At 40.4% G+C, this 26,249-nt stretch overlaps 1 protein-coding gene across 2 annotated transcripts in view; it reads right to left on the bottom strand.

Moving 5' to 3' along the window:
• Nucleotides 1–26,027, bottom strand: part of LOC100663424 (zinc finger protein 791) — a 37,930-nt gene extending 11,903 nt beyond the window's left edge. The window contains exons 1-2 of one of the 2 annotated variants that reach the window (XM_010593312.3): nt 25,608–26,027; nt 22,750–22,946 (exon numbers count right to left, since the gene is read on the bottom strand). In XM_010593312.3, the coding sequence (XP_010591614.1) occupies nt 22,750–22,752 (3 nt within the window). In that variant the 5' untranslated portion in view covers nt 22,753–22,946; nt 25,608–26,027. The remainder of the gene's footprint in view (nt 1–22,749; nt 22,947–25,607) is intronic. The other variant, XM_010593311.3, reaches the window with a different exon arrangement.
• Between the last annotated feature and the right edge of the window lie 222 nt (nt 26,028–26,249).

The raw sequence follows: 26,249 nt of genomic DNA, 5'->3' as shown, positions 1-26,249 counted from the left end.
TACAAAAGAGATCTCTCAAATCAATAATATTATACTTTGAAGAAACAGAAAAAGAGAAGTAAAATAAGCCCAAAGATACTAGAAAAACAGAAACAATGAAGACTACAGTGTGGATAAATGAAATGCAGAATAGAGAAACTGACAATCAACAAAACAAGAACTTGGGTTTTTGAAAAAGATCAATAAAATTGACAAACATTTAGCTAGACTGACCAAAGACAGAAGAGGCAAATAACCAAAATCTGAAATGAATATGAAGACATTACTATTGATCGGACAGAAATAAAAAAGATTACAAGAGAACACAATGAAGGGCAAATTCCTAGAAACACAAATTACCTAAATTGACTCAAAAAGAAATAGAAAAATTCAACAAAACTATAACAAGTAGAGAGACTGAATCAGTAAACAACATTATCCCAACAGTGGAAGGACCAGGCCCAGATAGCTTCACTGCTGAATTCTACCAAACATTTAAAGAAGAATTTACATCAATCTTTCTTAAAAATGCCTCCAAAAATAGAAGAGGGAACACTTCCTAACACACTATGAGGTGAGCATTACTCAGATACCAAAGCCAGATACAGGCTGACCAGAAAAGGAAATAAAAAAAAGACAGACCCATTTCCCTCATGAATATAGATGTAAAAATACTCAACAAAATACTAGAAACCAAACCAAACAGCATATTAGAATCATTATGCATCATGACCAAGAGGAGTTTATTCCAGAATGCAAGGATAGCTAAACATTACAAAATTAATGTCACACGACATCAATAATACGAAGGAAAAAAACCACATGATCATTTCAACTGATAAGAGAAAGTATCTCACAAAATCTAACATCCCTTGATGATAAAAATACTCAATTAACTAGCAATCAAAGGGAAATTCCTTAATATGATAATAAGCATTCATGAAAAACCCACAATTAGCACCACGGAGCCCTGGAAGTGCAGTGGTAAAGGGCTTGGCTGATAACCAAAAGGTCAGTGGTTTGAGCCCGCCAGTTGCTCCATGGGAAGAAGATGTGGCAGTCTGCTTCCATAAAGATTTACAGCCTTGGAAACTCCTACAGGGTCGCTGAGTCGGAATCGATTCGATTGCAGCTGGTGGCATAATATTCCGGTATGAAAGAATTAAAACTTCACCCCTAAGATCAAGAACAGGACAAGAATGCCTGCTTTCACACCAATATTCAACATTGTTCTAAGGAGACAGAATGCTCCTTAAAAGTGAGGATGGCAAGACTTTGCCTCACTTAATTTGGACATGTTATCGGGAAGGACCAATCCCTGGAGAAGGACATCATGGTTGGTAGAGGGTCAGCAAAAGAGAGGAAGATCCTCAACAAGATGGACTGACACAGTGGCTGCAACAATGGCTCAAGCACAGAAACAACTGTGATGATGGTGCAGGCTGGGCAGTGTTTTGTTCTGTTATACATGGGGTCACTATAAGTCAGAACTGACTTGACAGCACCTAACAACTTTCAACATGGTAAAGGATGTCATAGCCAGAGAAGTTAGGAAGATAAAGGGATCCAATTCTGATAGGAAATAGAAGTATCTCTATTTAAATATGACACAATCACATAGAAAAATTGCTAAAAATCCACAAGAAAGCTACTAGACCTAAAAAAAGATTTCAATGAATTTGCAGATTACAATGTTGACAGTAAACATCAGTTGTGTTTCTGTACACCATTAATCAACAAGCTGAAAAGAAAATTATGGAAACAATTCTATTTACAATAACATCTAAAAGAATAAGGTACCCACGAATAAATTCAGTCGAGAAAGTAAAAGACTTGTACACTGAACACTAGAAAACATTGTAAAAAAAAAAAATAAAATAAAGACCTAAATAAATTAAAAGACATTCCATCTTCATAGATTGGAAAACTTGTTAAGATGTCAGTACTACTCAAAGTGGTATACAGATTCAACACAATCACTATCAAAATGCCAATAGCCCTTTTTGCAGTAAATGGTCTAGAAAATCCTCAAGGTTCCATTGGATTGCAAAGAATCCTGAACAGACAAAACAGTCCTGAAAAAGAAGAACAAAATAGGAGGGCTCACATTTTCTGAACTCAAAACTTAGAAAGCTATACTAATCAAGACAGTGTCACACTGGTATAAGCCTACACACACAAACCAATGCAACAGAACTGTCAGTTCCTAAATAAATCCAATCTAGAGTCAATTAGGAACCAGGGCTATCATTGCGGATGTCAGATGGATCCTGGCTGAAAGCAGAGAATACCAGAAAGATGTTTACCTGTGTTTGACTATGCAAATGCATTTGACTGTGTGTATCATCACAAATTATGGATAACATTGCGAAGAATGGGAATGCCAAAACACTTAATTGTGATCATGAGGAATCTGTACATGGATCAAGAGGCCGTCATTCGAACAGAACAGGAGGATACTGCATGGTTTAAAGTCAGGGAAGGTGTGCATCAGGGTTGTATTCTTTCACCATACCTAGTCAATCTGTACACTAAGAAAATAATCCAAGAAGCTGGACTATATGAAGAAGAATGGGGCATGAGGATTGGAGGAAGGCTCATCAAGGACCTGCGTTATGCAGATGACACAACCTTGCTTGCTGAAGGTGAAGAGGACTTAAAACACTTACTGATGAAGATCAAAGACTACGCCCATACATATGGATTACGCCTCAACATAAAGAAAACAAAAATCCTCACAACTGGACCAATAAGCAACATCATGATAAACGGAGATCAACTTGAGGTTGTCAAGGATTTCATTTTACTTGGATCCACAATTGACACCCACAGAAGCAACAGTCAAGAAATCAAAAGATGTACTGCATTGGGCAAACTGGCTGCAAAAGATCTCATTAACATGTTGAAAAGCAAAGATGTCACCTTGAAGACTAAGGTGTGCCTGACGCAAGCCATGGTATTTTCAATCGCCTCATATACATGCAAAAGATGGACAATGAATAAGGAAGCCTGAAGAAGAACTGACGCCTTTGAATTGTGCTGTTCGAGAAGAATATTGAATATACCATGAACTGCCAAAAGAACGAACAAATCTGTCCTGGAAGAAGTACAACCAGAATGCTCCTTAGAAGCAAGGATGGCGAGACTATGTCTCACATACTTTGGACATGTTATCAGGAGGGATCAGTCCTAGGAGGACATCACTGGTAAAGTAGAGGGTCAGCTAAAAAGAGGAAGGCCCTCAACAAGATGGACTGACACAGTGGCTGCAATAACGGACTTAAGCATAGCAACAATTGTGAGGCTGGTGCAGGACCAGGCACTGTTTCATTCTGTTGTGCATAGGGTCGCTATGAGTCAGAACTGACTCAACAGCACCTAACAACAACACAGTCAATTAATTTTCATTAAGGGTAATAACATCATTCAATAGGGAAAGAATGGTCTCCTCAACAAAAGTGCTGAGACAACTGGATTTCCACATGCAAAAGAATGAAGCTGGACCCTACCTAACACCATATGAAAAGAAACCAAAAACCAAAGCCACTGCTGTCGAGTGGATTCCGACTCATGGTGACCCTAATGGACAGAGTAGAACTGCCCCCATAGAGTTTCCAAGGAGTGCCTGGTGGAATTGAACTGCAGACCCTTTGATTAGCAGCCATAGCACTTAACCACTACGCCACCAGGGTTTCCATGAAAAGAAAACAAAAAACCACCAGTTGCACTCAAGCTGATTCCAAATCATGGTGACTACATGTGTGTCAGAGTAGAATTGTGCCCCACAGGGTTTTCAGTGGCTGGATCTTTTGGAAGCAGACTGACAGGTTCTTCCTCTGAGGTGCTCCTGGGTGGATTCAAACCACCACCATTTTGATTAGTAGCTGGGCAGTTAACAAGCTGTGCCACCCAAGGACTCCACCATATACAAAAACTACCTCAAGATGGATTATTCATCTAAACGTAAGAATTAAAACCATAAAACTCAGAAGGAAACTTGTGGGTAAAGCTTCATGATCTTGAATTTGGCAATGGATTGTTAGATATGACATCAAAAGGACAAGCAACCAAATAAAAAATGAATAAACTGTACTTCACCGAAATTAAATATTTTGCACACCAACAGACATTATCAAGACAGTGAAAAGAAAACCTCCAGAATGGAATATTTGCAAATTGTATCTGAAGAGGGTTAACTATCCAGAGATATAAAGAACTCCTACAACTTAACAACAAAAAAATAAACATTCCATTTTAATAATGGGCAAGTAGACATTTTCTCAGAGAACTATAGAAAAAGCATGAGAAAAGATGCTCAACCACATTAGTCATTAGGAAAACAGAAGTCAAAACCACAATGAGATACCACTTCATATCCACTAACCCAAAAGCCATTGCCGTCGAATTGATTCCAACTCACAGGACCCTAAAGGACGGAGTAGAACTGCCCATAGGGTTTCCAAGGAGTGCCTGGTGGATCCGAACTGCCAACCTTTTGGTTAGCAGCTGTGACTCTTAACCACTATGCCACCAGGGTTTCCTCACATCCACTAAGATGGCTATAATTAAAAAACGAAAAACAAAATTAGAACTACTGCTGAGAATGTGGAGGAAATAAAAGCCTCATCCATTGCTAGTGGGAATGTAAAATGCTGCACCCACTGGGGAAAGCAATTTGGTGGTTCCTCAAAAAGTTAAGTACTGACCTAGAGACGTGAAGGCGAATGCCTGGGTGGCGCAAACTATTAAGTGCTCATCGACTGATCAAAAGGTTGGCAGTTTGAATCCATCTAGAGGAGCTTTGGAAAAAGGACTGGCAATCTACTCCCAGAAGGTAACTGCCGTTGAAAAACCTCATGGAGTGTAGTTCTCTCTGAACCCACATGGGGTCATCATAAGTTGGAATCAACTCGACAGCAACTGGTTAGAAATGTGAAGGAGTTATCCAAGGGGATATCTGGCAAAAGATTGTTCCAGAAAGAAGAAAAAGGCCAGAGGGGCCTTGTATGTTGTACTTTGAGCCAAATACCACCGTGAATGGAGCAGAGTGAGATGTGGACAAGAAACAGTAGAGGAAGTTGGAAGGTGACCGGGGTAGGTGGACATATTATGTTTGTTCTTGGGCATTTGCTGGCCGCTGTGAAGTCTCTGGCTTTTGAGTGAAAAAAAGAGCAGTTTCAGGCTTTTGAGCAAAGGATAATATTAATCTGACAGCTCTTAAAAGACCTTTGTGTAAGGGCAACTGTAGAAGCTGGCAGATCTGTTAGATGATTATGGCCATAATCATGTAAGAAATGCTGAGACTGGAGTGGTGGCAATACAAATGAGTGTGCAAGGGGTGGTCCCTAGATATCTGAAAGGTAGACCCAACAGAAGTTCCTGGTAGACTGAAGGATGGGGTGTGAGAGAAAGAGGTGGCAAGGATGAGTCCAACATTTTTACCCATGAAGATTGAAAAGATGATGTGCCATCAGCACAGATGTGGAAACCTTCAAGGGGAGCAGATTTTCTGGAAAAGCACGCAGAGGATATTCGGGGCTTATAGAGACTCAAATAAGGATAACACATCCAAGTGGGGAAAATACAGAAAAATGAAGATTTTTTAAAAAATGGTTTGTAATGAGGAAAGAATAGTCTCCATCTACAACATATGGTGCTGGGACACCTGGATTTGCACATCAAAAGAATGAAGTTGATCCCCTATATGTTATATCACGTACAAAAATTAATTCAAAATGCACTGATAACCTAAATATAAGAACTAAAACCATAAAACCAATGTTTATAATAGTACCAAAATGAAACTTCCCAAATATTTTCAGGAAGTTGAATTGTTAAAATATTACAGCATATTCCATCAAAAGAACAATATACTGCATTTAAAATAAACAAACCCACAGTATCCTCCCAATGTAAATGTGAACTAAAGGAAATGGTATTAAAAGTACACTTAGTGTTTTTCTATCTTATTACAACATAAAAACCATCAAAATTCAAATGTATATTAAAAAAACCCATTGCTGTTGAGTCAATTCTGACTCACAGCAACCCTATATAGGACAGAATAGAACTGTCCCAACAGGGTTTCCAAGGCTGTGAACTTTATGGAAGCAGAATGCCACGTCTTTCTCCCAAGAAGCGGCTGGAGAGTTCGAACAACCACTATTTCTGTTAGCAGCCGAGAGTTTATCTACTGCATCATCCGGGCTCCTTTCAAATGTATCTATTTAAGGTTATATACATTAGTGAAAAAATATCAACAAAAGCAAATATATGATCCTTACACATATCAAAATATTTGTTATATCAAGAGGGCAGAAGGGGACTGTGGTTAAAAATCAACTCATGGAGGTAGTCAAGAGCAAGGGTGTACCCATTACATGGATGTTCATTTTATATTTTACTCAACTGTATATTTAGTATAAATTTAGCTGTGTGTATGTAAAAAATTCTAACCAAATCTGGAAATAAAAAGAAAGAAACAAACAAAAACCCAATCCTGTTGCCGTCGAGTTGATTCCAACTGATAGCAACCTTACAGGACAGAGTAGAACTGCCCCCCATAGGGTTTCCAAGGAGTGGCTGGTGGATTTGAACTGTCGACATTTTGGTTAGCAGCCAAGCATGGGCATATATAAAAAAAATGTTCATCAAAGAACATAGATAGTAAAAGTTCACTTTCCCAAAAAAGCAGATGAAAAACAAGGATATCCATTATTCCATTCCTATTAAACATTATCCCAGAGAATTTAAAAAGTATATTCCCCTCAAAAAAAAAAAAAGGGAAAAGGTTAAACATTTTAAAGGGAAAAAAAAACCACAGCCCATTCTATTTTATAGCTATAAAACTATGTATGTACAGCCCCAAAAGATTATACAGATTTTTATAGGACTGAGAGATTAGCCCTGGTGGCACAATAGTTAAGCACTCAGCTGCCAACTGAAAGGTCAGCAGTTTGAACCCACCGGTGACTGCGCTGGAAAAAAGACCAGACGATCTAGTCCCATAAAGATTATAGCCTAGGAAGCCGTATGGGGCAGTTCAACTCTGTCCTACAGGGTCACTGTGATTTGGAATTGACTTCACAGCACACAACATATACACTAGTACCAAACAGCTGAAAATTTAACTTTAAAAAAGGATAACACATTTTGCTGAAAATAAAAAGGATCAAGGAGTGTAGTTAAGTAAATAAAAAGTCCTAATAAAAAATTATAAAACATTATTAAACGTTATCTAAGCTGATAAAAATAAATAAAAACCTAAAGTATGCTTTTAGAATGCTGTTTTACCAAATAAATCTTGATTAAGATTTATTAAAATCTTATTAGGAACTTCCAAAAACCTCCAACATATATTATTTTTCTTAGAACTTCACCAGAACATACTTCAAAAATTTATGTGGAATTACAAACATCCACAAACAGCCAAGATGTTCTAAAGAATACTGCATGGTGACTTGCCCAAACAAACACACACACACACACACACACACTTACATATATGCATACATATGTATGTATACACCTACACCCATATATATAACTGTGACGGTGTATATATGTGTATAGCTATAATAAATTAGATAGTACAGTATCAAAATAAGAATACACAAATAGATCAATGGAAAAAAGTAAATAGTCCAGGAACATGCCCAAAACCAATATGGAAAGTTGAGACATGACAGAGAAAGCACTGCACGGCGCTGCCAGAAACTATACACACTTTATTTAATATGTGGTCTCAAGTCAACAAATTATCTAATTGGAATAATTAACGCATTTCTACATAGTCCATATGTAAAAATCAATTCCAAATAAATTTTAAATGTGAAAATGTAAAACTGACAAACTCAACTATATTAAAATTCAGAACTATTAATCAAAAGGCAGCAAAAAGTGAGTGACTGCATAAGCTACTATTAGGGAAAAAAAGTCAACATACATAAATGAAAAATGTATTTCCAAATCCTATAAACAAGGCCTGTGGTGCGATGGATCATATTTGTGAGGCCTTTCTAGCCACGGTCTTGTAACTCCTACCCAAGTCACTGGGCGGGACTGTGCATAGGGTAATTGTGGTCCACCAAAGGGATTGGTCAGTTTTGCCATCCTGCTGGGTTTGAAGTTAGCCACCCCAGAAGTGGGAGAGAGGGGATCCCACCACCACCAAGGAAGAACCGCCAGGATCCTTGTGTTGAGAAGCTGGAACCAGAAGTGAGAAAGAGAGAGCTATAACGCTGAAGATGGTGAGAAACGGTGGAAGGAGAGACTGGCAGGAGATGGCGCAGTGGGCTTCCCAGCCCATGGAGCAAGAAACCTGGGGCCTTTGGGCAGAGGCAGAGGGCCAGGGAGAGGCGTGTCTATGAGTACAGATCGGAAGAGACTGTCCTGATGGAAGAACTGTATCCCAAGGATTCTTGAAGCTGAATAGTAACCTCTTACTTCCCTAATAAACCCCATAATCATATTGTCTGTGCGTTCTGTGTGGCCACTGCAGTGAATTATCCAACCCAGCAGAGAAGTAGCGAGTGCCATGGGAGGGATGAAAAACTCATAGCCATGGGTGGTGTCAAAATTGGTAAAGATGACAGAGACTGGAGGCATGTCTGACTCTGATTCATGGGAATGGGCCTTGGACTGTTGATTTTGATTCTCCTTCCCCCTTGTAAAGTTAGAGGTGGTCAGACACTGCCCCCAAGCCATTTTTACAAACTCTAAAAAGTCAGAGAAAGATGAATAGTGGGAAAATATGCACAGCCTTTCAATACTGGCATAATAACTGCAGAATAAAATTAAAGTAAGATATCATTTCATACCCCTCTACAAAGCAAAATTTATTCGACAATCCCCATGTTGCCAAGCAAATGAAACAAATAAAATACATATGCATACTATATGGGAGGGAAAACTGGTAAACTACATCAGCATTTCCTAATAAATTTAAACCTGGCTATGATCTGCAGCCCAGACTGCCCTCATTAGAGTTATGGGGCAAGAGCACTTGGACTCTATAAAGAGAATAAACTAGGAAAAACTAAACTTGAAACAAATTTTGTAAGCTGTACAATGATGGGTAAATTGTGACCCACTGAAAAAATGGAATACATACACACATAGGAACATGGGTAGAGCTACAGACATCAACATGTATGAAACTCAAAAATACCATGAGGGAAATAATTCACTAAAGAACCCAAAAGAGTAATTGCATTTATAGAAAGTTCAAAAAAATGAATCCAAAGCTCAACGACACCTAGAATACATAGTTTAAAAATTAAGACTTGGTGGTAAAGCTATAATAATGGCAATAACAATAATAACAATTTCTAAAATACAGATAGCAGTTACAATGTTGGTGAAGAACACTGAATATACCATGGACTGCCAGAAGAACAAATCCATCTTGGAAGAAGTACAGCCAGAATGCTCCTTAGAAGCAAGGATGGCCAGACTTCGACTCACATACTTTGGACATGTTATCAGGAGGGACCAGTCCATGGAGAAGGACATCACGCTTGGTAAAGTGAAGGATCATCAAAACGGAGGAAGACCCTCAGTGACATGGACTGACATAGTGGCTGCAACAATGGGGTCAAACATAACAATGATTGTGAGGATGACATAGAACCAGTGTTTCATTCTGTTGTACACAGGGTGGCTGTGAGTTGGAACTAACTCAACGGCACCTAACAACAGTGGTTACCTCCAGGTTAATGAGATTAGGACAGGACAGAATAAGAGGCTCTAGGAACTCCTCAAGACCTATTTATAATCAGGTGTTTAGAATTGTGTTATTAAAACTTTACATGACAATAACAATAGCAAAAAGATGGAAGCAACCAAGGTGCCCATCAACGGATGAATGGATAAATTATGGTATATTCACACAATGGAATACTACGCATCAATAAAGAACAGTGATGAATCTGTGAAACATTTCATAACATGGAGGAACCTGGAAGGCATTATGCTGAGTGAAATTAGTTGCAAAAGGACAAATACTGTATAAGACCACTATTATAAGATCTTGAGAAATAGTTTAAACTGAGAAGAAAACATTCCTTTGTGGTTACGAGAGGGGGGAGGGAGGGAGGGTGGGAGAGGGGTATTCACTAATTAGATAGCAGATAAGAACTACTTTAGGTGAAGGCAAAGACAACACACAATACAGGGGAGGTCAGCACAAGTGGACTAAACCAAAAGCAAAGAAGTCTTCCGAATAAACTAAATGCTTCGAAGGCCAGCGTAGCAGGGGCAGGGGTTTGGGAACCATGGTTTCAGGGGACATCTAAGTCAACTGGCATAATAAAATCCATTAAGAAAATATTCTGCATCCCACTTTGGAGAGTGGCGTCCAGGGTCTTAAATGCTAGCAAGCACCCATCTAAGATACATCAATGAGTCTCAACCCACCTGGATCAAAGGAGAGTGAAGAACACCAAGGACACAAAGTAATTACGAGCCCAAGAGACGGAAACTGCCACATGAACCACAGACTACATCATCTTGAGACCAGAAGAACTAGATGGTACCCAGCTACAACCAATGACTGCCCTGACAAGGAACACAGCAGAGAACCCCTGAGGGAGCAGGAGAGCAGTGGGATGCAGACCCCAAATTCTCATAAAAAGACCAGACTTAATGGTCTGACTGAGACTGGAAGGACCCTGGTGGTCATGGCCCCCAGACCTTCTGTTGGCCCAGGATGAGAACTTCCTGAAGCCAACTCTTCAGACATGGATTAGAGTGGACAATGGGTTGGAGAGGGATGCTGGTGAGGAGTTAGCTTCTTGGATCAGGTGGACACTTGAGACTATGTTGGTATCTCCTGCCTGGAGGGGAGATGAGAGGTTAGAGGGGGTTAGAAGCTGGCATAAATGGATAGGAAAAGAGAGACTCGAAGGAGGGAGCAGGCTGTCCCATTAGGGGGAGAGTAATTGGGAGTATGTAGCAAGGCGTATATAAGTTTTTGTGTGAGAGACTGACTAGATTTGTAAACTTTCACTTAAAGCACAATAAAAATTATAAAGAAAAAACTTCACTTGAAAACTTCCATGCATTCTTTTATACTTATTTTACAATAAAAAGTTTAAAATGTAATTTAAAATGAGAAAAGAAAACTAATTTTCATGTATTAATTTTCCCAAGTAATCTGACAGCCCCTTCATTTTGGTTTAACTAGTCTTAGGTCAAGAGGGCTTTTAGCTTTTATGCCCCAACTTCTTATACCTGGATCTTATAAATTTACATTTATGTTCACTAGAGTAAACTTTGTAAAAGGAAAATGCTGGAAACATTCCGAGTGTCCATTCAAAGTGGTGAGGTAAAAAAACAGAAAATACTAAGAGAGATTCATCAAATTCTATACTAAGAAATTTTGTACAACTTCACACTCAAGTTGTCTATATATTGTTATGAAAAGATCTCCAGGGTAATGTATTAACTGAAAAAGGCAAGTATAAATGCCAAGCTATCTTTTGTATAACAAAGTAGAGAAGATAAAAATTTCTATTTGCTTGCACTTATATAAAGAAATACTGGCAATATGCTTAAGAAATCTTATAATAAAGCTGCTTATCTAAAGGAAGCTGGAGGAAGAAGTATGGGGTTGATGAGGACAAAGTTAGAGACAATTCTTCATAATGACTGCTTGTTAAGTTGATATTGATACTTGAGCTTTAAAGGTTATTATCTATTGGGAAAACACAATAATTTTACTTTTAAACATAATATAAATCAAACATAGTATTTGATATGTTTCCTAGGAATTTCATGCATAAGTATAAAAGCACTCAAGATTTAATCACTTAAGGACTAAGCGTTAAAAAATAGTCTGATATATTTGTGCAAATCAAAAACTTCAGTCAGAGCTCTGTATTTAAACCCAGCAACCAGGGATAGGTCTATATGTTTATTTCCATCAGAACGTTTCTAAAATGGCTAGAAGAGTTAAAACATTAGTCGTTCTGGCTAAATACGGTAAATGTAACGGGAGTCCTTCAGATCCTTCTCGAGATTTAGTCAGTTTTAGAGTAACTTTTACCTCAGTTAAAATAGGCATTTCCCTGTGTTTCAGAAGATTGGTATCGACTTAATTAAAAAATTATCAGTAGAAACACAACAAACTAATCCTGAAATTTGCTTCCAGTGGAAACTGTGACCCTGAGAATTCAAGCACACCCACCTGTGGGGTTCTAGACATATCCAATAAGGATCTTCCCTACAAACGACAGTGAGATTGAGGAAGACTGACTGACAGGACAGTAACCTCATCCATAGTTAGACAAGGACATTAACCAGACTCCTCTCTCTTTCTCCCTCTAGGAAGGTATTCGGTATCCCCTAAGAGAATCAAAGTATAATTTTGCTGAAGATCATTCAAATGCGGCTACAGCAGTACATTGACAGGGAACTGCCAGAAATCCAAGCTGGATTCAGAAGAGGGCATGGAATGAGGGATATCATTGCTAATGTCAGATGAACACTGGCTGAAAGCAGAGGATACCAGAAAGATATTTCCCTGTGTTTTATTGATTGCAAAGGCATTTAACTTTGTGCATCATAACAAATTATGGAAAACACTGTGAAGAATGGAAATTCCAGAACACTTAATTGTGCTCATAAGGAACCCGTACATAGGTCAAGAGACAGTCATTTGAACAGAACAAGGGGATACTGATTGGTTTAAAGTCAGGAAAGGTGTGCATCAGGGTTGTATCCTTTCACCATACTTATTTAATCTGTACGCTGAGCAAATAATCCGAGAAGCTGGACTACATGAAGAAGAACATGGCATAAGGAACAGAGAAAGACTCATTAACGACCTGCGTTATGTAGATGAAACAATCTTGTTTGCTGAAAGTGAAGAGCTCTTAAGTGCTTATCGATGAAGATCAAAGACCACAGCCTTCAGTATGGATTACAACTCAACATAAAGTAAACAAAAATCCTTACCACTGGACCAATAAGCAACATAATGTAAATGGAGAAAAGACTGAAGTTCTCAAGAATTTCAGTTTTACTTGGATCCACAATCAACATTCATGGAAGCAGCAGTCAAAAAAATAAAACAAGAGGTGGGGCCAAGATGGTCTAGTAGTCAGATACTTCCTGTGGTCGTTCTTACAACAACCCAAAAACCCACTACCTACAACAAAGACCTGAAAAAACAAGTGAATCGATTATACATGACAAGCTAGGAGCCCTGAACATCAAAGGGGGAGTTGAGGAATCAGACTCAACGAGTTGCCAGACCTCACCTGGAGGAAACCGGAACCCCGCAGGCCAATTCCTCTGCCACAAGCACAGTGAGGCAAGCAGAGGCATTTGGTACATGTTTTCCACATCAGGAGAGGCCAAACAGCGGCAAGTCTGCTCAATCCTCCAGAACAAACAAGAAGTGGACCTCAATCAGCAAATAAGTACCTGCATCTAACCTACCGCGATCCAAAAATATCTCTTAGGGAAAAACCTCTCTCCCACTTACCTGCTCCCTTCCCGCTCTGCGCTGGGTCCCAGTCGGCTGCACCCACTGGGCCAGAAGAAGGACCCTGTGCTTGCCCTAAGTCATTCTCCCAGCCTTGGAAAGGGAACAAATTAACAACCAGGGAAAAAATAATCTGCCGGCTCCCCTAAACTGGGAATTCAGGGCAGAAACAGCTCCTTTGCCTAGGCACAGGCATAAGGGGGCTACAGACTCTGAATACCTTTCACTCCTGCATAGATCTGTGTGGGCCCATTTCGGCAGCATAGGCCCTCATTAGCATAGTACAGCAGGGTATATACATGAAGTCCAACTGTTTCAACTACATGGTGAAGTCTCAGGTTCCTGTCATTTGACAACACTCTGCCTATTAAGTAGGCTCCTCACCTAACCACATCAGGGGCCTGAAGACTGATGGCTCCACCCATAACACCTAGCCACCCACAACAGGGGTCCAAGAATAAGCAGTGCCTCCCAGTCCTTACAGCCAACAGCACTGGGTGCCCATAGTCTGGATGTAAAACCCATCCACCTACGTACTCTAGGGAACAGGGACACGCTTTCCTCACAGACACTTGGGTGGTTGTCAGTCCCCTGCCTTGCTCAGCATATGACCCCCTACTGCAGCCAGATACCTGTGCCTACACCAATCACCCCTGCTCATCTAGGACTGTAAGTGAGACCTTCCTCAAACACTTGGTGACTATGTGGATACCTGAGCTGAATCCATACAAGAAAAGTGAATGGACTCCTGGGCTCACATACCTAGTAAGAGCTCTAACCACCTGGTGACAGGACATTAGAGCTTCAAACATGCTGAAAATCAAACTAAGCTCGCTCGAGCACCCTATTTGGGGATATCAAAACAAAACAGGAAGCTTGGGCACTGTAAGCAAAATTAAATAAATACAATTTAACTTACTGATGGCTCGGAGACAACAGTCAATGCCACATCAAATAAAGAGGCAGATCATGATGGCTTTAGCCAGCTCCAGAATTACCAGAGGCAGAATACAAAAGGTTCATATACAGAACTCTTCAAGAGGTCAGGAAGGAGATCAGGGAAAATGCAGAACATGCCAAACAGCACAAAGACAATGCATTAGAGGAACTTAAGCATATTTGACAAGAGCATAATGACAAATTTAATAAGCTGTAGGAATTCACAGAAAGACAGCAAACAGAAACTGAGAGGATTAACAATGAAATTTCAGAGACAATTCAATAGAGAGCAGAATTGAAGTAATGGAAGTCAGAATTAGTGAGACTGAAGACAAAGCCCTTGACACCAACATATTTGGGGAAAAATAATAAAAAAAAAAAGAATTAAAAAAAATGAAGAAAACCTAAGAATTATGTGGGACTCTATCAAGAGGAATAATTTACGTAAGATTGGATACCAGAAAGGGGCGGGGGATAACAGAAAACAGAGAGAGAACTGTTGAAGATTTGTTGGCAGAAAACTTCCCTGATATGATGAAAGATGAGAAGATATCTATCAAAGATGCTAATCGGACCCCACACAAGGGAGATTCCAAAAGAAATTCACCAAGACATATTATAATCAAACTTGCCAAAACCAAAGATAAAGAGAGAATTTTAAGAGTGGCTAGGGATAAATGAAAAGTCACCTGCAAAGGAGAGTCAAAGACTAAGCTCGGACTACTCAGCAGATACCACATAGCCAAGAAAGCAATGGGATGACATATATAGAGCCTTGAAGGAAAAAAAATTGGCAGCCAAGAATTATATATCCAGCAGAACTGTCTCTCATATGTGATGGTGAAATTAGGACATTTCCAGACAAACATTTAGTTTCGGGAATCTGCAAAAACCAAACCAAATTACAAGAAATACTGAAGGGAGTCCTCTGGTTAGAAAGTCAGTAACATCAGGTAATAATCCAAAACTAGAATACAAAAGAGAGCAACCAGGTATCAACCCAGATAGCAAAATCACAAACATAAATCAAAGCTAAAATGCTCAGAACAGGGTAATAGATGTCATTATGTAAAAGATGACAACATAAAAATAAAAAGGCACTAAAAAATGTAGTCATAGATCTTTCATATGCAGAGGAAGTCAAGGTGATATAAGGAAATAAGAGATTGGTTTAAACTTAGAATAGTGGTAATATTAAGGTAGCCATGAAGGAAACTAACGATCCTACATATCCAACTAAAAAAAAGGAAAAACGTAAAGACTCAGCAAATACAAAATCAACAACAGTGAAAAAGAGGAAAAGAAAATACATAAAAATGACTCAGCTCAGAAAATTGAGTGGAACAAAGAAACCCAACAACACACAAAAAAAGACATAAAAATGACAGCGTTAAACTCATACCCATCAATAATTACACTGAATATAAATGGACTAAATGGGCAAATAAAGAGAGTGGCAGAATGGATTAAAAAAAAACACGATTCATATATATGGTGCCTACAAGAGACACATCTTAGACTTAAAGACACACAACAAACTGAAACTCAAAGGACAGAAAAAAATATTTCAAGCAAACAACAATCAAAAAAGAGCAGGAGTGGCCATATTAATTTCCACAAAATAGACTTTAAAGTAAAATCCACCTCAAAGGATAAGGCAGGATGCTGTATAATGATTAAAGGGTCAATACACCAGGAGGACAGAACCACAATAAATATTGACACACCCAAGACCAGGGCTCCAAAATACATAAAACTCTAACAGCACTGAAAAGAGAGATAGACAGCTCCATGATAATAGTACAAGACTTCAACACACCACTTTTGGTGGACAGAACATCCAAAAAGAAACTCAATAAAGACATGAGAGATCTAAATGCCACAATCAACCAACTTGACCTCATAGACATATAAAGAACACTCCACCGAAGAGCAGCCAAGTATACTTTCTTTTCCAACGCACATGGAACATTCTCCAGAATACACCACATATTAGGCCATAAAGCAAGCCTTAACAGAATCCAAAACATCAAAATATCACAAAGCATCTTTTCTGACCATAAAGCCGTTGTTGTTAGGTTCCGTTGAGTCAGTTCCGACTCATAGCGACCCTATATACCACAGAATGAAATACAGCCCAGTCCTGCGCCATCCTTACAATTCTTGTTATGCTTGAGCCCATTGTTGCAACCACTGTGTCAATCCATCTCATTGAGGGTCTTCCTCTTTTTTGATGACCCTCTACTTTGCCAAGCATGATGTCCTTCTCCAGGGACTGATCCCTCCTGACAACATGTCCAAAGTATGTAAGATGCAGTCTCACCATCCTTGCTTCTAAGGAGCATTTTCGTTATACTTCTTCCAAGACAGGTTTCTTTGTTCTTTTGGCAGTCCATGGTATATTCAATATTCTTCGCCAACACCACAATTCAGAGCTGTCAGTTCTTCTTCCGTCTTCCTTATTCACTGTCCAGCTTTCACGTGCATATGATAAAACCCACTGCAGCGACTGAAAATACCATGGGTTCGGTCATGTGCACCTTAGTCTTCAAGGTGACATCTTTGCTTTTCGACACTTTAAAGAGGTCCTTTGCAGCAGATTTACCCAATGTAATGTGTCTTTTGATTTCTTGATTGCTGCTTCCATGGGGGTTGATTGTAGATCCAAGTAAAATGAAATCCTTGACAACTTCAATCTTTTCCCCATTTATCATGATGTGGCTTATTGGTCCAGTGGTGAGGATTTTTGTTTTATGTTGACGCGTAATCCCTACTGAAGGCTGTGGTCTTTGATCTTCATTATTAAGTGCTCATGTCCTCTTCACTTTCAGCAAGCAAGGTTGTGTCATCTGCATAATACAGGCTGTTAATGAGTCTTCCGCCAATCCTGATGCCCCATTCCTCTTCATATAGTCCAGCTTTTTGGATTATTTGCTCAGCATACAGACTGAACATGTATGGTGAAAGGATACAACCCAACACACACCTTTCCTAACTTTAAACCACTCAGTATCCCCTTGTTCTGTCCGAACAACTGCCTTTTGATCTGTGTACAGGTTTCTCACGAGCACAATTAAGTGTTCTGGAATTCCCATTCTTCACATAATGATCCATAATTTCTTATGATTCACACAGTCAAATGCCTTTGCATAGTGAATAAATCAAAGGTATACGTCCTTCTGATATTCTCTGTTTTCAGCCAGGATCCATCTGACATCAGCAATGATATCCCTGGTTCCATGTCCTCTTCTGAAACCAGCCTAAATTTCTGGCAGATCCCTGTTAATATACTGCTTCAGTTGCTTTTGAATGATCTTCAGCAAAGTTTTGCTTGCATGTGATATTGATATTGCCTGATAATGTCCACATTCGGTTTGATCACCTTTCTTGGGAATAGGCATAAATATGGATCTCTTCCAGTCGGTTGGCCAGGTAGCTGTCTTCCAAATTTCTTGGCATAGACGAGTGAGCACATCCAATTCTGCATCCATTTGTTGAAACATCTCAGTTGATATTTCATCAATTCTTAGAGTCTTGTTTTTTTTTTTACCAATGACTTCAGTGCAGCTTGGACTTCTTTCAGTACCATTGGTTCTGGATCATATGATACCTCTTGAAATGGTAAAAAGCCAAAAGAGACCCACGTAAGTGGAAAAACATACCTTACTCATGTATAGGAAGATTCAACGTTGTGAAAATGTCTATTCCACCCCAAGCGGTCTATCAAAAAAAAACAAACCCACTGCCGACGAGTCGATTCCGACTCATGGTGACCCTATAGGACAGAGTAGAACTGCCCCATAGAGTTTCCGAGGAGCGCCTGGCGGATCGGAACTGCCGACCTCTAGGTTGGCAGCTGTAGCACTTAACCACTACCCCACCAGGGTTTCCTAAAGCAATCTACAGATACAACGTAATCCTGACCCAAATTCCAATGGCATTTTTTAATCAGATGCGGAACAAATCACCAACTTCATATGACAAGGGAAGAGGCTCTGGGTAAGTAAAGCGTTACTGAGAAAAGAAGAACAAATTGGGAGGTCTCACACCACCTGATTTTAGAGCCTATTATACTACCACAGTAGACAAAACAGCCTGGTACTGGTACAACAACAGACAAATAGACTGGTGGAACACAATTGAGAATCCAAACATAAATTCATCCACTGCTCATAGGCAGCTGATATTTGACAGAGGCCCAAAGTCCATTAAATGGGGAAAAGACAGTCTCTTTAACCAATGGTGCTGGCATAACTGGATATCCATCAGCAAAACAATGAAACAAGACCCGTACCTCACACTGTGCACAAAAACTAAAAATGGATCAAAGACCTAAATATGAAATCTAAAATGATAAAGATCATGGAAGAAAAAATAGGGACAATGCTAGGAGCCCTAATACATGGCATAAACAGTATATAAAACATTACTAACAATGCACAAACACCAGAAGAGAAACTAAACTGGGAACTCCTAAAAATCACACACTTATGCTCATCCAAAGATTTCACCAAAAGAGTAAAAAGACAACCTACAAACTGGGAAAAAATTTTTGGCTACAATATATCTGATCAGGGTCTAATCTCTAAAATCTACAAGAAAATCTAATACCTCTACAACAAAAAGACAACCCAACTAACAAATGGGCAAAGGATATGAACGGGCACTTCACCAAAAAAGACATTCAGGCAGCTAACAGATACATGAAGAAATGCTCACAGTCATTAGCCATGAGAGAAATGCAAATCAAAACTACAATGAGATACCATCTCACCTCAAAAAAAGCTGGCAGTAATCCAAAAAACACAAAATAATAAATGTTGGAGAGGTTGTGGACAGACTAGAACACTTACACACTGCTGATGGGAATGTCAAATGGTACAAACACTTCGGAAATCGATTTGTCACTTCCTTAAAAAGCTAGAAATAGAACTATCATATGACCCAGCAATTCCACTTCTTGGAATACATCCTAGACAAATAAGAGCCTTCCCATGAACAGATAGATACGTGCACACACATGTTCACTACAGCACTGTTCACAATAGCAAAAATATGGAAACAACCAAGGTGCCCATCAATGGATGAATGTATGAACAAATTATGGTATATTCACACAATGGAATACTAAGCAACCATAAAGAACAATGATAAATCTGTGAAACTTCACAAAACATGGAGGAATCTGGAACGCATTATGCTGAAATTAATCAATTGCAAAAGGACAAATGTTGTATGAGACCACTATTATAAAAACTCAAGAAAAGGTTTAAACACAGAACAAAACATTCTTTGATGGTTATGAGGGTAGGGAGGGAGGGAGAGGGGTATTCACCAATTAGATAGAAGACAAGAATTATTTTAGATGAAAGGGAAGGACAACACACAATACAGGGTAACTCAGTACAACTGGACTGACCCAAAAGCTAAGAAGTTTCCTGAATACAACCAAAGACTTTGAGGGACAGAGTAGCAGGGGCAGGCGTCTGGGGACCATGGTTTCAGGGGACATCTAGGTCAAATGGCATAATAAAATCTATTAAGAAAACATTCTGCATCCCACTTTGGTAAGTGGCATCTGGGGTCTTAGAAGCTAGCAAGTGGCCATCTAAGATGCTTCAATTGGTCACAACCCAACTGGAGCAAAGGAGAATGAAGAACAGCAAAGACACAAGGAAAATATGAGCCCAAGAGAAAGAAAGGGCCACATAAACCAGAGACTCCATCAGCCTGAGACCGGAAGAACTAGATGGTCCCCAGTTATCACTAATGACTGCTCTGACAGTGAACATAACAGAGAATCCTTGATGGAGCAGGAGAAAAGTAGGATGCAAACCTGAAATTCAAGTAAAAAGACCAGACTTAATGGTCTCACTGAGACTAGAAGGACCCCAGAGGTCATTGCCCCTGGAATCTCTGTTAGCCTAAAACTAAAACCATTCTCAAAGCTAACTCTTCAAAGATTAGACTGGAGTATAAGACATAAAATGATACTGGTGAGGAGTGTGCTTTTTCACGCAAGTAGACACATAAGCCTATGTGGGCAGCCCCTATCTGAGATGGGGACAGGAGCTGGCTGAATGGCCACAAGAAATACAGCATGGAGAGAAATGTGCCATCACCTTGTGGGGAGAGCAACTAGGGTTACATAAAAATGTGTGTGTAAGTTTTTGTATGAGAAACTGACTTGAATTATAAACTTTCACTTAAAGCACAATAAAAAAAAAAGCAAATGACACACTTCATTGGGCAAATCTGCTAAAAAAAAAAAACACCTCTTTAAAGTGTTAAAAAGCAAAGATGTCACCTTGAATACTAAGGCAGGCCTGACCCAAGCCATGCCATGGTGTTTTCTATTGGTTCATATGCATGCTTGCGCATACATATGTATATGTGTATGTATATACATATCACGTCACCAATATGTTATAATCAAAATTAAGATGCTACAAAAGTTCATCACCACTCCGCTAAATGACACTGAACACAGGCTTGCTGCTCCCAATGAAGAAATGCTGTCTTCAGAAAGGTGTACTCCAGAACAGAATAGCTTTGAACATGATAATGACAGCCCAAGAAGACATCTGTACATTATTAACAATTGAATGCTGTGTATATATTCTGATAATGCAGCCCTGTAAGCCACTCGCTTGTTCACTTACAAACCCAACTTGATTGCACAGAACATACGGGGGATGACACCTGGAGGATGGAGATCAAGGGGTGGTTGCTGGGTGGGAAACATGGTGAAACAAATTACTATTCAAACTTCTTCCATCATAATAGGTAGAATTATTTTTTGAACTTCCTTATATTGCTGGTGTGGCGTATGTTTGCAATGCTTTAACAAAGTAGAGACGGGAGCCCTACACTCATTTCCCCCACGTCCCTGCAGGCTCAGGGAAGTTCAAGGGGAGAGCTATGCACGTGAAATTGTAAGACCCAGGCAGGAAAGGGGTGGATTGTGGGGTGTTAGACATATTCCATATGGATCCTGCCCATGATGGACTCAGACTGAACTAGAGCGGCTGACCGGACAGTAACCCTGTCAGTAGTTACACAAGGACGTTAACCAAACTCTTCCCCTCAGGGCCACTCCCTTCACCCCACACTTGGTTTTCAGGCTTTACTTCCCCTCCCTTTCTCCTGTGGTGGTCCTCCTGTAGTGCTGGTGTCACATTCCTTTTCCCCACTCTAATTCACCCACTCTTTGAGTATGTAACTAGTAGACCAAAGGCCCCAGATGCAGGCCAGTATCATGCCCTAAGTTAAAGACCAGCACTCTCCGGCTTCACTCATGGGAATGTGCGCAGCCCTTCTGTATCTAAGTTTGACCTAATTAAAAACCTTTAGTCCAATCAACCTGGCTTCTGCTGCCTATTTTTTTGGAATTCAAACCAAGCCTTTTCAAGAGACTTTAGGAGCTATTTTACCCCCGTGACTCCGGATTACACCTGTGATGCTGGCCCTGACTGCCGGCCAGGCAGGACGGTATCACCATTTCATATCCTGAGCTGCTTTAGCAAAAAAAGAACACTTTAACTTTAGATTTTAATCCAAGACTGTGCTGAGGAGTCAAAATTTTTAGAAATGTGATACTAGCTATAGGCACAGACAGCCTGGGAGGACGGGGACCTGGATTGGGTATCATGCTTCTCATACACCTGAAAGGCTCAAGCAAAACCATTCCCACTGGAAAAATGATGGTCTTGGAGACTCCAGACATGATCCAGCTGGACTCATTCTCCTGCCTCATTTCTTTGGTGAGGTCACAAGAGTGCCAAGCCCCACACAGGACCCACAAAGAGTCAACATTCTTCCTTGAATAACTCTCTCTCCCTTTCTTTACCCCATCACACCATGTAAGAGGTGGAGCTATAGCTTTAGAACTGCAATGAAAAGCCTTCAGTGCCTGGGGGAAGCCAAGAACACTGTTTGCAGTGATGGCACAAGGATGGCTCTGGAAGGCCTAGGGCTCAGTCTCCTCAGCCAGAGCTGCACCATCTTCAGGCTCTGCTCATGAGATTCTGTTATCCAACACAGAGCACTGAGGCCCAGGGTGGGGACATTAAGGCCCCATGGTGCCAGCTCTGAGAGTTACATGTGGAAGGTAACCGCAGGCATCCAAGGCTTGAAAAACCACATATATATACAGGAAGGGCCCAGTGGAGGTGGAGCAGGACCTTAGGTTGCCACTTAGGATTGAGTCTCTTGGCCTCCTCTGCGACCTTTTACCTCACGGAAGAAACACAGAGCGCAGAGCACATAGCAGGTCCCCCACCAAATCATATTTAGCCTCACCCCCTTATACTAAGAATTACCCAGTATTCTGTGGTACTTACCATTTCCTGGCACAACTTCTGGAAGTTAAGTAAATGTTCTCTGTGAGCCCAAGAAGCCACGTAGGTAAGAGCGGTGGGAGTGGAAGCAGCCAGTCAGAGCAGTAGATACCCTTACTTGTGATAGCAAGGATATAGAAGATGGTCGTTGTAGGTACCCAACTGCCTAAACTGGTCTAGTTCTGTGTCACACCTGCGACCTGAAATGGAAGAAGATGGGGAGGAGACAGTGTTGAGTAAGGAGAGAGTGACAGGGTCTTGACCTTCCACTCTTTCCTTGGCAGGACTTCCTCCTAGTCTCAAGGCAGTGCTCTACCCTAGGTCCATTTGCATTTAAGGCAGAACAGGCTCCAGCCTTCCAGAGGACACACCTACATTATTCACGCAGCTACAGAGCCTCTTCCTTTTGGCAACAAGATCACAGGTGGAGGGATTAACTCATATATATGCGTATACAGGCTTAAAGCATGAGAACCATCCATGGCAAGGCTGGAAAACTTGAACCTGATTTTCTCCAGGGACTCAGGAGACCAAGCATGAGTTAGTGTGTTTGCCTACATAATTCGGCCCCTTGTGGATCAACACACACACTGTTATTTGAGATCAACATGGGAGCATGTTTTATTGATTTTTAATTATTTGCAGCTAAACCAGTTCCCACTTCCCCCCATCCCCATGCAGCTGACTCTTACTCCTTTATTTCTTGATCTTAATATAAATGTTCTCTCTCTTGCATGACCATTATACCAGGGTCTTCCCTTTCAGTATGATCTTTCTTTTTACTGTTTTCTCTAAAAGCACTAATTTTAATTCACACCTTTATTTGTACACTATTTTCAGCATAAACTGGGAGCTTGTTAGAGATATGTAGACTCTCAAACTACATGAATAACCAAAATGTAGTATATCCACACAATAGAACATCATCCAGTAATAAAAACAATGAAGTTCTGATAAATGCTACGACCTGGGTGAGCTTTGAAAACACTATGCTAAGTGAAATAAACCAGATACAAAAAGACAAATATTGTACAATCCCACTTAAATGTCTAGAATAGGCAAATATATAGACCAAATGGTTGGTTACCAGCAGCAGTTTAGAGGAAGAGTGGAGTTAATGCTTAAGAAGCACCAAGTTTCTGCTAAGAGTGATGGAAAAACCTAGATACTGATAGTGGTGATGGTCACACACATGGTCAAAGAAATTAATGTTACTGAATCTTACTTGTAAAAATGGTTGAAATAGCAAGTTTTGTTGTATATTTTTTACCACACACACAAAACAGATAGCATGAAATGACACCATTAAAACAAACAAAAAAAGAAACAGTCTCTTGGTCTAAGTGTGTACGTAAAAGGAGAGAAATGTAGTTACTATGGGGAGATAGGGAGGTACGTGGGTATCTCCAAATTTAATGCCAACCTGTTGTTGTCATCATTGTGTTCTGTGGAGTCGATTCCGACTTACCGTGAACCTTAGGCCTAGACAAATAAAATTGCATTTGAGCAACTACAATGTGGAAAGAATGGACTTTTCAAGGTAATTGGATCCGGATCACTATGTTAACATACAAAAAAGAAAAGGACGATTGCATAACAAAAATTCTGGTAAATTATAATTCTATATAGTAAAAATAATGAGATTTGCTAATGACACTGAAGGAAGTAATGATTTTTCAAACAGGACACTTTAAAATTTAGACGCTTTAAATTTTTGAGATATTTGCAGCTGCTGCTTGACTCTAGCATCTATACATTTTCACCTCTTTTGTCGTATATAAAATGATACTCTTTTATTCCTCTTACATGCGTTAGGTTTGATATACACATACTATTATCTTCATTCTACATTATTACGTTTGGCTTAAAAAGAAACATTCTCCAGTCATGTTATGGATGCCACACGTTACTCATCAATTTAAGCTTTACCTTATGTTCAAAATTACTTACTATACATCATGACTTTCTAACAGTTGCACGTTCACATTAATCTAAACAAGAATACCTCCTAACATAATTATTACACAAAGGATGAAGTACATTTTGCAACACTATAGCCTGGCTGACTCTGTAGGATCTGTTTAAGGCTTGGATTAGTTTCATTATACATGCCTCCATTTTGCCCTCATTCCTAATATTTGAAGTTCTAACATTGGGAATATTGGGAATATACATTACTTTTACTCCAAGAAGCTTTCAACCTATTAAGAAGGGTGGCTCTTTGGCAGCAAAAATTGTGGCTGGCTCACCAGCATCCAATGCTGCACAGATGTTCTTTCAGCCAGGCATTAAGATCTTGGAGAAAGACTGGGTGTGTGACCTGTATAAATTGGTCACGGCCTATATTAAGCTTCTTCAGCCACATTACATTTTACAGCAGACCGACTAGGGTTGGCCATACTGTTTCCCACACAATCATGACGAAAATGTCCTACAGGCAAAGAAATTCCTCGACATGCGCCTATTAAATATTTTCCTCCTGAAATAGGGATAAATATACTCCTTAAAAAAAAATTTTTTTTAAATGCACGTACTTGTTCCAGCTCATGATTCTTAATTCCTTATCTACTTTAAATACCTATAACCATTAAAGTAGCGGGAGGATATATGCCTCATCATAAACTTAACTTTTTGTCTGCTCCGCAATACTTAACAAAAGTCCGGCTTTATGAAACACAGAAAACAAACGGAAGCAAGGTGAGCATCGGACTGGAGCGGGGAGCAGGGCATGCAGACTCAGACCAACTACCCTGGGCCTCTATCAGGCTCATGACTCTGTATTTCTCACAAACGCCCAGTGAAGCTGACACTGCTGGTCTGGGAACCATACTATAGCTTAGCGAGGATTGACACGATTTTACCTGTTAACGCACCGAGAGAAAAGTACAGCCCAGGCCGTGCAGAAAACAGCTGCGGTCCAGGAGGGCGCGGGCAAGGTGGCAGGGTTTTTGACCAGGCGGTGGGCGCAGGAAAGCGGCGGCGGAGGCGGAGACTGCAGGAAAGACGGGGCGGGCCGGGGGAACGGCGGCGGCCGTGGCAGAAAAGAGGCGGCTGCGGGGGGAGGCCCCGGGCACAGCACGGCCACAGGAAGTCGCGCGGCTCTAGAGCAGCCCAGGGAGGGCGGCGAGGCCAGCACTGCGCAGTTCACCTGGACCAGCGCCCGTAGACCCCGAGACAGGAGAGCCGGACCAGGAAAGAGACCGACAGACACACCGCCACTCCAAGCCCGAGCAGGACTGCGACCAAACGGGGAGGCCAGCAGAGGACGCACATTTCCGCTTCCGGGTCTGCGCCGCTCGGTGTTGAAGGGGAGGGGTTCCGTGCGCCACCCAGAGGGCTCCATCTAGTGACCGTGGGGTTTCGTGGCTTCCCCTCGGACTTGGGAACCGCCCACTGATGTCCTCATTTGCTCTGTAGAGAAAAGCATAGATTTTTCTGAAATGCGTATATAGGCTTCAAGGGGGATTTCAGTAGGCAAAGCTTTCTAATATAATTAGGGATCA

This window comes from Loxodonta africana, chromosome 3, assembly GCF_030014295.1.
Source record: "Loxodonta africana isolate mLoxAfr1 chromosome 3, mLoxAfr1.hap2, whole genome shotgun sequence".
NCBI classification, from domain to species: Eukaryota; Metazoa; Chordata; class Mammalia; order Proboscidea; family Elephantidae; genus Loxodonta; species Loxodonta africana.
This window is presented reverse-complemented; position numbering and strand designations above follow the sequence as displayed.